We start from the raw sequence: 13,984 nt of genomic DNA on the forward strand, positions 1-13,984 counted from the left end.
CTGTGTGGGTAGAGATCAGTGTTTACTCAACAACACAGGGTTGGTTGGTAAGGAAAAAAATTTTTTTCCTTCCCAAGCATACCCTGGAGTCTTTCCGAAAAAGGAGAGTACTGCACAGAACAATCAACAGAATGAGAGATGGCAAGTCTGCTTTCAGACAGATGGGGACAGAAAATCCAAGAAAGTAAAGCACACACTAAGCACCTTTACACACTGAAGGAATACCAGGCACCAGAGAACAGATTGAAAACCTTGCCTGCTGGAGGGCACTCGGGTCACTGGATGTTCCTCCACCACAGATGCTTTTCTTTCCTTCTTGTACCTTTTTCTCTTTCTTCCCATTTTCTTCCTCCACAGGCACAGCCCCACAAAAGCAACTGCAGAATAAAGAGGCTGCCCGACCCCAGTCCCAGGGAGAAGACTTGAGCTTGCCGAATTATGGACAGCAGGTGTCACTTTCACTCCAAGACTGGGCTCCCACCACCACTGAGAAATCCTCCCCAGAGACAGAAGAAAACACAAACCTCAAATACTGATTGATATCTCTTTTATTTTCTTTCATCATTCAAGTTTGTTCAGAACATTACAAGAGGCATGAAAGAAAAAATAATTCCATTTTTAAAACTCTGTCTGTCCAAAGTATAACATATGAAACCATGCCATTATCTCTTAGGAAACAAAAGCATTCAAAATTAATTTGGGAGTAAAGTTCAAGATTCAGACTAACCTCAAAGTATGGCATGTGCAATGTTTAAGTGCAAGAAGTATTTTCATTCCAATTATTTTACAGAGATGCTGGAGTGATGTGTGCAATTTGGAATATTCAAATCCTTTAAGGTTTCTGAACTAAGTGTTTAAATGAAAACTGAAATGCTGCATAGCTTCAGTGGCTTTCAATTTCCTGTTTGATCTCAGAAATATATGGATGATCTTTGCCGTGAGCTACTTCCATGATTGCAATGGCCTAGGAAAGAGCGAGACAAACAATGAGAGCCTAGAAGCCAATCTCCTCACACCTCCACCCGGGGTAACTTTAAGTTGGATCTCTCTGCTTTAAGGCACAGGATGCAAACTGGCCATTAGAGCCTATGTTCTCCACCAGGACCTGGGTTTTTTTTAATTTAATTTTATTTTTTTAAATTTATTTTGAGACGGAGACTCGCTCTATCACCCAGGCTGGAGTGCAGTGGCGCGATCTCGGCTCACTGCAAGCTCCGCCTCCCGGATTCACGCCATTCTCCTGCCTCAGCCTCCTGAGTAGCTGGGACCACAGGCGCCCACCACCATGCCTGGCTAATTTTTTGTATTTTTAGTAGACACGGGGTTTCACCATGTTAGCCAGGATGGTCTCGATCTCCTGACCTTGTGATCCACCCGCCTTGGCCTCTCAAAGTGCTGGGATTACAGGCATGAGCCACTGTGCCCGGCCTTGGTTTTTTTTTTTAAAAAAAGGAGACAAGACTGTCTGGTAGCCAGCCTCATCCAGTGTCTACTGCTAGGTAAAACATTCTGCAAAAATATCCAGCTGGAGAAACGATGTCATGAAACTGATTTCATGACATTCTCTTGCCCCAAGATTCTAGATCTTTCAGTAAAACATGCTTTAAGGACTAATTTTTTTGATTATGTTCAACCCAGAAAATAGGTGATGCTGGTAAAGTTCATAGTGAATTTTATATCAAAGCTATTTTGATGTTTAGTTGACATCAGTAACCTGCAAGACGTGGTTAAACTATTTTTCCCTTTCGAAAAGCATACTCTTCCCTTTTAATACATATTCTAAAAACTTAAAGAAAGGTAGCAGGTTTCATTGAGGGATGCTAGAGAATGTACTTAAGGTTTCTTTATAGTGAGGCAATGTAAAATGGTCAAGTTTCCAGTGGTTTCATCATTTCCTAGCTGTGTGGCCTTGGTAATTTACTTAACCACTCTGTGCCTCATTTTCCCGAACTGTAAAACTGGAATAATACCTACCTCTCAGGGTTGTTAATTCAGATACAGTGTTTCGAACAGCGCCTGGCATACAGGAAGTTTATATCAAATGTTATCTCTAAGAATGTATTTGCTCTTTTGTATTCAGCCAAATTACTCAGAGAAAAAAGTATTCCCCCGGAGAATTTTTAATGGCCTGTGATTATGACAGGCATTCCTATCTATTATATATTCTCCTCCTAGATCTCAAGCCAAGAGGAGGCAGGCCAAGTAACAGTGCAAGCCTTCAGAAATCACCTGTTTCAGGTGCCGACCCTGCCCAGGCATTCATTTCAAGACTCATGTTCCTTGCTCAGATCTGCTCCAACCTTCATTGATCTATTACTTAATCGCCTGACACACTTTGCAGTTGTGACCTAAATGGCTAATTCTCAGAAGACAAATTCCATGGTTTAAAACAGAAAATTTTGTTTCGTGCTCCCTTCCAGGCTGGCTGTGCCCTGACCCTTCTATATGGGAGGTGGGCCTTATTCCATCTTCCCAAATAGTCTATTGGGAAACTTTGGAGAAGGTGAAAGATTAGACCTGCAGGCCCTGTCCATGGCCCCAGCATTTTATAAAGTCTCTTACAGGAGTAAATGGACTATCCCCTAAATTACACTGTATTGACTGCGAATTCCACATCACAAACAATGAGAATCAATACTCAGGATGATGACTCTGACCTCCCGTGATGTGAGGGTTGGGGCCTGGCTCCTGGGCGGCACAGGGCAGCCATCAAACCGAAGGCGAATGCTGCCCAGGGGCCTGGCTTCCTACCAGTTTCATCACAGCTTGAGTGGGAGGAGCTGAAGCTTTCAACTTAGACCCTCATTTGAATAAAGGCCCCACCATGTACCCTAGGCTATTACTCACTTAACCTGCTTGAACCTCACTTTCTTCATCAGGAAAGCCTCTCATTTTTGTGAGAATTCAAAGGAAAAGCACACGAAGGTCTTGGTATGTAACTGGTCCTCAATGAACTGAGAGGATGATTAAGTGCATTTTAGAAACAGCAAATGCACAATTCTAACATCCTAACCCTAACTCTCCATATCCTACCTCCTTGATTTCACCACAACTGGGGGTCAACATTCTGAAAATCCTAAAGGGCAAACAAATGGAGAATTCCTCCAGGTACAGGCTGGGCCTGTGATCACGGCCAGCCCTCTGGATGTGTGCACCCATTCCCTTCGAGGAAGGCCTGGACACAAACACAGCAGAGTGTTTGTGTCTCACTCCACCCTCACCTGCAGGACCCACCCCCGCTGCTCCCACAGCCAGAGGGTGGGTGAGAGCTGCTCACCCTCCACTGCTTCAGCCATTCAGCCTGGTGAGGCATGAAGGAGGTGCGCTAAGGAGGCCATCTGGCCACTGGGAATCCTAAGGCCGAGTTACAGACATACCTTCTTCAGGGCTTTCTCCCCTGCGGCTTTGTGTTCCAGGCCCATGTAGAGTCTCCCTAGCTTCAACCACATGGAGGCCACGTTGAGGGAGTACAAAGGATAGTGCTTACTAGAACAAGAGAAGAGACAACAGGCCACCATGTCAGTGGCTACTGAGCCGCCCCACAGGTTGGGCGCAGTAAGCCAGAGGCTGCCATGCTTAGGGCCAACCTCTGCCCACCAGTGGCCTCTTCAAATCCCACCAGGGTTTGGGTGAAGAGTGTGGATGCCGCCACCCTGCCGAATCATTGCAGACGTTGTTCATTATTTGTAGTTTGTGTGTTTCTGAAAAGCTACATAACAACTGCAGGAGAAATTCTATTCAAAAGCATTTGTAAATACAACCTTCAATCCCAGTCCAGATTTTTCTATTTCAGATATACCCAGAGGAAGACCCTGGGAAAACAGCTTGTGAAGTAAATGTCCCATTTATGAAGGCAGCAATTAGGCCTATCACCTTCGGTACTCAGACACACATCCACCCACCAAAACCCCACCCACCCCAATGTGTCTTAAGACCCCAGCTTTCTGTCACACTATGATATGGGTTGGTTTAGCAAAACTGTAAGTGCTCTGAAGTCAGAACACTTCCTGCGTCTTCTGGATGTTCTTTCCCGGTTGTCCAGCAGGGGCTTTAGATACAGCAGGTGTTCTCTCTGGCTGTACCTGAAGGCTGACTGATGGGGTCTGCCTGGGAAACAGCCATTTCCCTAAGAACAGGGCCCAGAGGCAGCTGGTGGGTGAGCCAGTGTATGTGTTTACGTGTGTGTAAGAGGTGTTTATTTAAAGGCTAGGCTGTTCCACCCTGTGTCTCCTGAAAGTCAGTCCAAAAAGACATGTTCTAGCTGTATTCCTGGGCAGGAAGCAGCCCTGGGACCCATGGCCCCACAGAAGACCAGAGCTGGGCTTCCGGGAGGGGCTCACGCAGATAAAGATGGGTCTAGCATAGCAAGGCCCTGCTGGGAGAACCACAGGGCTGGGATGCTGTCTGTCTGCTCCTCTCTCCCTACAGATCTCACACAGAGAACTGTGCATGAGGCCAGTGGACTTCCTCACACACTCCAGGAGAAAGGGAAGGTTTGAGTTTATCCCTAATTTAACAAATTCTGTTTCCAAGAGCAGATTTTAAGAGCTGGCTTCCTTTGGGCTCCCCCTGCTGGCTAATCAGGGCACAGTGGGGTAAGTAGAGGGTGGAGTGGGCAGTGGACATTCAGACCAGACACAACCTTCACAAACCCTAATCTTGGAAGTGGAAGGAGACTGAGGGCTTCTCAAACTCCTGAGAAACACCTGGCATGCTTCCGGAACACAGATTTCTGGGTCTAGTGCCCAGCAACCCTGATTCACTTGGGCCACTTGGTGTTGGACGTACCCTGTAAATGCATAACATCAATGCCTTCAAAAAGAGCTCCAGTGATCCCATCTAGGCCACCTCAGCCCTGAAGTGTCTAGTCCGAGTCAGAGGACAAAGCCACAACTTCCATCTGTCACCCACTTTTAGGTTTAGTAACCCTCTCAGGCAGGAAATCTTTCCATGGCTAATATTCATTATTACTACAAATTAAAAAGCAATTTTTTTTTCTTTTTTCCAAACCCGGGGTGGGGAGATTAGATAACCACGGTCAACCCACTGGTCCCAGAGCTTCCCCATTTGCAAACTGGGGCTGTAATTTGAAAAAGCAAAAGAAGGGGATGGTGTGAGTAACGATGAAAAGCAGGGTTTATGAGACCACCACTTAGCAATTAAACTTGGAAGTGGTGGGTGGGAAAAGAAGCAAACTAGTGGCTTCTCAAAGTTAGCCTGAGTTAACTACTATGGATATGGCCCTGGATGGATCTGGGAGGGATCTTGCCCCGGTATCTGCTGCATAACCTCAACCTGTCTCCTTGGGATGGTGGCGAGAACAAGCCTGACTCGGGAGCAGTGCCCTGCACCAGCACCTCCAGATGTGGGTGCAGAGAACAGGCAGCTGTGCTAGGCAAGTCTCAGCAATGGGCAGGAAGACGACACTATCGTATGCATTCTAAACAACCAAATTCCACTCTGTGGATGATTAGAACAGCCTCTATAATCACCTGTAGGGCTTAATGATTTTCTGTCCGTATTGCAGGGCTCCTTCCCAGTCCTGCATGTACAAACAGACACCCATGGCCTGGTACATCATGTGCAACATGTACACATTACTGTCCTCAAACACGGAGCTCATCTTCTCCTGGCTGAGCTCGCAGATCTCCAGCAGCTCACTAGGGGGTGCTGTGGAGTCAAGGAAACGGCCACCGGGTCCAAGCTGCCTGGAGGCTTCCCCAGGCTGGGTTCAAGGAGTTCTTTCGTCCACTCCACTCTCACCCTTACCCCATGAAAAAGTAACTTACAGAAAGCCAAGCAAAAGTGAAAGGAATTACATTTCTCCAGAAAAAACAAATGAGGAAAACCTGAAGATCAGAACCACTCAAGAATTTTAGCCGCAGGGTCCAGACCCCTAGTTCTGATGTAAACAATGTTGATTAAAATCACGATTCTAATCAAATTCAAATCCTCACCCAAGTTGGAACCCTGAGCACAACTCCCACTGTGGCAAAGTTCTTTCTTATGCTGAGAAACAATGTGCCTTTCTCTCATTTCCTCTCACTGGTTTTAAATTGTACCCTTTAGAGTACAAATCGAATCCCTTTTCAACTCCCAAGAAAATGCTACAATACAAAGGTTAAGAATATGGATTCTGATAGTTAGAGCTGGGACAAAATCCTAGATCCTATCAGCATCAGCTGTGTCCTTTGGGCAAATTACTTAATATCTATCAGGCTGTTTCCTCATCTGCTGCATGGGAATGAGCAAAGTCCCTGCTCAGAGTGTGCCAGTGAGGAGAGCTGAAATAAGCAAGGCCCTTGGCACTGTGCCCTGCCCAAAGTAAAATACCCAATGCACAAGGCCATCAAGGCTCTGTCCTTCACGGTCCTCCACCACATGGGGCTCCCAGCCAAACTAGCCAAAATAAGGGGAAATAAGATCATACAACTCCAACAGGATGGACACCACATTGTGGGTGGTCAGTACGCCTTTACACATTTACTAGGAGACATTCCTCCTTTGGTTTTCAGAATCTTAAATCCATCCTCCTGCTCCCTCTTTCCAACTTCCCACCTTGCCTTGTTGGCGAGGGATAATAAGCTATCAGGGCAGTTGTAAAGGATATATTTATAGTGCTTGGCCCTCCGGAACTCTTCAATGACGTTGCGTGCATATCTGACCATGTCTCGGATGACTTCTGCCTTTGGGGGATCGCTGAGCTTCCGGATTTCCACCTTGGCCTTATCCTGAAGGAAATGTCCACAAGGGCAAGGCGTCACCGCCCATGGAAACCACACTGATAGGGAAACCTCTCATATAATACACATTCCCACACAGCGGTCGACACTGGCCCATTCCAAGGTTACAAAAGAATGAAAGGAAATCAGGCAATGCATCTAAAGAAATTCAGTACTCCATTACCTTTTTACAGAAACGAAACAAAAAGATTAATCTTCTAGATACTCCTTATCTAAAATGTGTTGGCTATGGGCAGATATATGTGTTTACACATCTACGAATCAAGAGACTAGAATAAGGAAGGATGGCATTGACGGAACAATTTGGAAAATGCCAGGGAAACTTCCACATATTCTGGTGAACAGGTTGGAAAGCCTAAAGATTATACTCATGTGCTTCTCCCCACTCCTCCTTTGAGCAGTTGTTTCTTTTCAAGAAAGAGCAGTTCGGCAGACCCTTCTCCTGTTTGTACAGTGTAATGGAAATGTCTTCTTTAGCTACTAGGAGCAGGTCTGAACAGAGACCTGGTCTAACTGGATTCCCTCTGGCTGTCTTTGTAAGGAGGGTTTAAAGGATCAAAAAGATCCTAGAGGAGATCCGCCAAGTCAGACAAGCTCTTCGGCAGAGAGGTCCTGAGATCAGAGGGCAGTCAGCGCTCTAGCCCAATGAACAACCTTACCTTGTCCTTGGTGGTGCACTCCTGGCACTCACAGGTAAAGAAATAAGAATCTCTTAACCTGTCATTTCTATCTTCCGTTGGGTACAGGAGATCAATATAGCTGGTAAAAACCTACGGGGTCCAAAAAGATAAAGCTTCAGTCTGCTACAGGTAAACTCAATCCTCGTCATTCCCGTGCCTTTGCAGTCACCTGCGGTGGTATCCATGCAGGGGCAGAGGATAAGGCGGGCTGCAGCAGAGGAATGCGCTGTTTACTTTAAGGCACCGAACTCCTGAACTGAGCAGCCACCTGACGTTGGCTTTCTCTGGAAGGTGTTCACTAATCCACAGCTGAACTGGGAGCTGAAGCCAAGGTGCAGGTTAGTGGAAAGAATCTGTAGAATCAAGGAGTCCTTAAAACAGTGTCCTGGAGGGTTCAGAGGATCCCTGCCTCCCTCAGCTGCCTCTGCCTGGCCTTCATGTAGTTTCATATTTCACTACCTGAGATGGCGCAAATGCTTCGTTGCCGTCATCACTGGATGCTGTGTGCAGGGAAGGGCATGAGCACGCACACGCCACACACATGCAGCTAAGTTCCCCTTCTCCTCACGTCAACTGGCAATGGAGCAAGAGGCTCCACTCGGTGGGCTGGGACCCACAGCTCTGGGTGGCCAGCGGAGGGTGAACACATCTTCTAGGACACCAGAATGCTGTGGCCTGGCCCAGTGGGCAGCTCCTGATCCTGCAGGGCAGGGAGCTTGGAAAGTCCTTATCTTTGGTTCATGGGGCTCCACCGTCCTTGCCTTTTCCTAATGGGGTCTGTAACTAAGACTTGGAGCATATGGAGGAGACCAGCATTTAGATGTCCATTATCTACTCACTGGGACAGCACTGGCTGCTCATCCCACACAATCAGACAAATGTCTGACTGAACAGATGGATCTCACGAAGCCGCTAGCGTGCCAGTGACCGCGGGCACCACCAGGCAGGCAGGGGAGGACACGCACAGGGCTGGGAGCTGCAGGGGCAGCTAAGCTCTCCCCAGCCCATGGGGAGGTACTGGACACGTTGCAGCTCACCCCGAAACCCTGGGGAATGGGGTTTCTCCTTCTCTGAAGGGTAAGTCATCCCCAAAGCACTGACTTCCCAAAAATGAGGTTACTGAGTTTCACATCTGGGAGAACATGAGGGCAAAAGGAAACTGCAGCCACCCCTGCCCTGCCTCACACCGCAAGAGCCTGCCGACGATCTCTGTAATGACTGACACACAGTGCAACATACGGAAGCTTCCAGAAGATGGCGACAAAGGCCACTCCAGTACCACTGCTCACAGCCAGACTGAGCCAGCCTAGGTGACAACCCACTCATCTCTGCAGTCAGCCCACAGGCGCACTGGAGCCTGGGTGACTGCATTCTGACTGGCTGCAATTATCTGTTTCAAGAAAGGCTTCAGGGCAGTCTCCATAAGACCTTTGGAAACTCAGACACCACAGCCGAAAGGGGACACACCCTCATCGTAATGGATTTAGCTGAAGGTAGAAGGGCCAACCTGCCTGCACCTTGGGCTTCAGCTCCCAGTGCAGCTGTAGATTAGTGAGCGCCTTCCAGAGAAAGCAAAGCACTTCTCATTCAGCACACTGACAGTTACACTTTACACCAGGCATGCACCGTAAAATAGCATTACAAATTGCTAAACTGAAATTTAACCTAAGTGTGTGATTACAAGTTCCTAAAAACTCATGTGTCTTGCTGGGAATTTACTTAAGAACACAGAGCATACTACAGCAATCCACCAGGCCAGCCCTTCCCAGGTGAGACGTCTCATGAGGTAGTCAGGAATCACACATGGGAAGGGAACAGGGAATCGCTGAGCAGGTGATAGGAAAGCTGGTTCTCTACACGTCCTGAAGCTGAGGAGGGAAACTTAAGGTGCCCCTTGGCCACAGACAGCCTTGACTTCTCCTATGACTGCATATACCTGGACCTTTGATTTAGATTCCTAAAAAGTGAACTGCGACCTGAAGTTCAGATGTGGAACTGATAGAACACGAAATTCTGATGTGTCACTTGGAGGGCCAGCTCTTTAGCTATTGCTGCGTCGCTTGCTTTCTTTTGCTTTGGACCTTTGAGGGATGGTGGGGAACAAGCAAGAATTCACCAAAAAAATAAAATAAAATAAAGCTCAAGCTCAGTTGTTTGGCAATAGGGATACAGAGACTCTAAAGATAATCAAAAGTTTGACTGTGGTCATTTTGGTAGTAAATGTCTTCTTTCTCTGTAAATCTCTATAAAGCTTTGTGAGAAATTTGACTCAAATGTATTACTTCCTGTTTTTCTTGATCAGAGATGGAAATGGTAAGTACCAAACAGAAGCCCCAAAGTGTGGGAATCTAAACTACAGGTCACAAATCTGATCACCGACTCCTGGAGAGCCCGGGGGCAGACTCAGCTAAACTGCTGGAGGCATTCACAGCTCATACTGTCAAGTGACACTGCACAGATCTGTCCACATTGCCTTTTAAAAGAGCAGTCTCAAGCCCCCTGCTGCAGCCACCCATAGCCATGAACTCACCTCCTCTCCCGGCTCGATTTCCTGTACAGCTCTGACTTCTGCCAGGGTCCCTTTGTAGGTCACAATGACATTGGGGCAACAGCTATGATTCATCAATGCAACGCTGTCAGTCAGAAGAGAAAACCCAGTTTTTAAAATGAGATAGGCAGACTGTTTAGTCTCCTTCACTACTTACTTGCAAGTCAGAGGAACTGAATCTTTGCAAGACATTTTTAAAAAATCTATTAGTTGGCTATCATATTCTAAGGGGTTGTTCTGCATGCATTGATAATCCTATCTACCATCTAACACTTTCACCATATTAAAAACTGAAATCCACAATTCAAGTACTATCTAAGCCAAAACCAAAAAACACACAACAGCAAAAATAACAAATGCCACAAATATTCCTTCCTGATAGAATGCAGCTCTCAGAACCCAAACCCACAGCTAATTGCTACTTCACTATACACTGTCAAAGACAGGTGCGTTGTCGTTTTCAAGCAGCTTTTTGTATTAGTGGATTATTTCTCACATGTTTTTTTCAGATGTTGAGAAATGCCAGCTTCCTAAGGGAGGAAGGGTGTGTGATCCCCTGAGAGACCCGGAGACACCCGTCTGAGTTTCTCTGCACCTCAATTTCCTCATCTGGGAAATTGGGACATTACTGCTCCTGCTGCTCGCTGGCTGCTTTTCAGGGACAGCGAGAAGGAGAGAGAGAGATTCGCCTATGCGAGGTGCTTTGAGCTTTCTGATTATATCAAGGTCAAAGTTCTGAGAACAGAAATTTCTAAACTACAGGGAAAAAGTGCTTGATCTCTGAAAATGCTGCCTTTGAAATCACAATGCCGATATGATTTCAGCCCAAAGGGATTTTTTTCCCCCAATTAAAACTGCCCAGAAACTGGGGCTCATGCTCCTACGGGCACTCACAGCCATGTGTGTCATTGCTCTGGTGGCCAATGTCACCTCCCTGACCCTCCAGAGACCACAGCCCCTCTCCTGCTTGCTCCGAGAATACAAAAAGGGAAAGGGGTTTCGAAGCCTGATGAGGATGAACTGCCCCAGGCTGGCTATGGCCAAGTGCACTCCCCCACCTCCTGGTTGCTAAAGGCCTAAGCAAAGTATGTGGTTGGCCTGGTGCCTGAGATAAACAGGTAGCAACTTCCTGGTCTGGACCTTGGGGAGGGCCACCTCTGCACTGCACCAGGGCCCACTTGGCTTCCTGGAAAGTGATGCCCAAGGAATCAGGCCCTAGGAAATCAAATAAACAAATGCATCGAAGGGTAGTTGTTTTAAAATAAAAGCACATTTCTAAAACCATCTTGTGGAAGTATTAAATAGTTCAAGGCAGACTCGGGTATCTCTAATGAAGGTGGGGGAAATGCACTAAGGCAAAGACCCTAAAACAATGCATGTTCTTGGTATCATAATTCTGCTGGCAACTACTGGCAGGTGTGAATCCTCAAAGCACCTCACTTTTTTTTTTTTTTTTTGAGATGGAGTCTCGCTCTGTTGTCCAGGCTGGAGTGCAGTGGCGCGATCTCAGCTCACTGCAACCTCCACCTCCCAGGTTCAAGTGATTTTGCTGCATCAGCCTCCTGAGTAGCTGGGATTACAGGTGTGCGCTACCATGCCGAGATAATTTTTGTATTTTTAGTAGAGACAAGGTTTCACCATGTTGGTCAGGCTGGTCTCCAACTCCTGACCTCGTGATGTGCCCGCTTCGGCCTCCCAAAGTGCTGGGATTATAGGTGTGAGCCACCACGCCCGGCAACACCTTACTCTTAATCTTTTAGTCTTTTAAGATATTGAGAACAGAGACATTCCATAGTTCATTTCAGTTATAAAGGTGTCAATACACACCTTCTTCAGTGGGTCCAATGCCCTCTTTTTCTCCTGCCTTTTCCCGGGGCCAAAGTTTTTTTTTTTTTTTTTTTTAAAAAAAAAGCTTCTTTCCTCACTTCCAGAATTCCAACTGCAGATGATGCCATTTTGGCCCCAAGGACAAATATTACATGAAGAAACTTTTTAGTCTCTCTGGTTCAAGTAAACCTGTGACAGCTGCTCACGAGACACAGACTGTACGGATTCTTCTGTTTCTGACCTACACAATGCACAGCGTCTGGCAGAGACGCACATCGCTAAGGGCAGGCACATCACTCAGGGCAAATGCATGAGTGTTAAGGGTTTCCCACCTATGTGGCAACCTACAGGCAAAGGCCCCTGCAGTATATGTTAAGCAGCCTCCCTCTAGATAGAACTTATCTACAATGTGGACTAATTTGGAGGGTGGGGGGATGCATGATGAATTCCTTGGCTCTATCTGTGAAGCAAGGGTTTGATTTCAGGGACTGAAGCATTTTGGAAATACTCATTCCATGAGACAGACAAAGGCAAAATCATTCTTGGCAATCCATTAAAGTCAGATCTATAAAGATCTCCATTTGTCAGCTGGCTAGCCTTTGCTGAATTACTCAAGTATTCTTCAAATCCAGAGAAAATCCTATAGTTCTTTGAAATTTTTATCCAGCCCACTACTTCAGCATATTCTCCCTCCAAATTGTGCTGTTTCTGTACTGGTATTTGTCAAAAAGGACAGATGGAGAAGAAGCTCATGTATTCTGTACTCAAGCTTGTGGCCAATTCTTGGTTGGCAATTAATGTTTCACTTTGAGCATAAGAAATGGAAAGATTTCCAGAACCACAGATAGGCAGAAAGCAAATTTCTCAGCAGGGCATGAGCTGTTCCTTCTATGCACACTATAAAATATTCTTTAATAACAGCTCTCTGCCTAGCAGGACTTAACAAGCAACTGTTCTCTTAACTATTACCTTTGGATCCTTAAGTGTAGGGGAAATATTTTGAAACCTGGCAGATTAAAAAGCTGTTTTAATTCACTTGGAGTTTCATGTGTGCCACATGCAGTTAGGTGGGTTATTTAAAAATGAAAAAAAAATCAAATTAGTGTTAAGTAAGTAAAAAGGAAAGAAATGAAGTCAAACACAGCCTACTCAGGAAATATCGCTGATCCCAAATGAGAAAGTTCTTCATCTTCAATTGTGAAGCCATTACAGTTAACCTGCAGCGAGAAAAAGGGAAAAAGGAAAAAAATGAGCTGGAGCTTCTCTCTGGGTAGAGATCATTTTTTAAAATTTTGACCTTTAACAAATTAGGAAGATGTTCTGGTGTAGTTGTTTTAAAACCTTTCTTTTGCCCATGTTATCGTTCAAACAAAATTTACTTATCAGTTCCATGCATAAACAAACAAGCGGAATTGTGATGCATCCCTTAGTGCAGCCTACCTACCACCTAAATACAGTGGCCCAGGCATGCCAAAGACCCCCAAGACTCTGAGGACTGACGTTTGCACACTTGCATGGGAGTTAAGATACCTGGAGTCTAATCTCAATTCTGCTACAGCTTTGTTGTATGATCGTGAGCCTATCATTGAATCACTGTGTCTTTAAAGAAAAGAATCAATCCGGCTGGGCACAGTAGCTCATGCCTGTAACCTCAGCACTTTGGGAAGCTGAGGTGGGCGGATCACCTGAGGTTGGGAGTTCGAAACCAGCCTGACCAACATGGAGAAACCCCATCTCTACTAAAAAAAAATACAAAATGAGCTGGGCGTGGTGGCGCATGCCTGTAATCCCAGCTACTTGGGAGGCTGAGGCAGGAGAATCATTTTAACCCAGGAGGCGGAGGCTGCAGTAAGCCAAGATTGTGCCATTGCACTCCAGCCTGGACAACAACAGCGAAACTCTGTCTCAAAAAAAAAGGAATCAATCCAATGCTCATCTCATAAGGTGAGATGGTAAATATGAAGCCCTTATTCATCTAATCTAATTGCTATCCCTCTCTCTGTTAGGGAGGGAGAAGGATTGAGGGCTTAAAGCTAAGGCACTGAGACCCTGCCTTTCAAGTCTCAGCCAAATCACCTACAGGCCACCTTCTCACCCTTTAAAAGAAATGTTGTACAGGCCCACTGGCTCACGCCTGTAATCCCAGCACTTTGGGAGGCCAAGGTGGGCAGATCACCTGAGGTCAG

The 13,984-nt window shown here is 46.2% G+C and overlaps 1 protein-coding gene across 4 annotated transcripts in view; it reads right to left on the reverse strand.

The window, feature by feature from the left end:
• Positions 1–530: 530 nt before the first annotated feature.
• The window catches only part of SMYD2 (SET and MYND domain containing 2), a 56,288-nt gene continuing 42,834 nt past the window's right edge, over positions 531–13,984 (reverse strand). For all 4 annotated transcript variants that reach the window (XM_002809460.6, XM_009237802.4, XM_024233000.3 and 1 more), the window contains 7 exons: positions 12,948–13,015; positions 9,954–10,056; positions 7,403–7,513; positions 6,611–6,731; positions 5,493–5,667; positions 3,378–3,486; positions 531–964 (listed from right to left, as the gene is read on the reverse strand). In XM_002809460.6, coding sequence (XP_002809506.2) covers positions 884–964; positions 3,378–3,486; positions 5,493–5,667; positions 6,611–6,731; positions 7,403–7,513; positions 9,954–10,056; positions 12,948–13,015 — 768 coding nt within the window. In that variant the 3' untranslated portion in view covers positions 531–883. The remainder of the gene's footprint in view (positions 965–3,377; positions 3,487–5,492; positions 5,668–6,610; positions 6,732–7,402; positions 7,514–9,953; positions 10,057–12,947; positions 13,016–13,984) is intronic.

This window comes from Pongo abelii, chromosome 1 (assembly GCF_028885655.2).
Source record: "Pongo abelii isolate AG06213 chromosome 1, NHGRI_mPonAbe1-v2.0_pri, whole genome shotgun sequence".
Taxonomy (NCBI): domain Eukaryota; kingdom Metazoa; phylum Chordata; class Mammalia; order Primates; family Hominidae; genus Pongo; species Pongo abelii.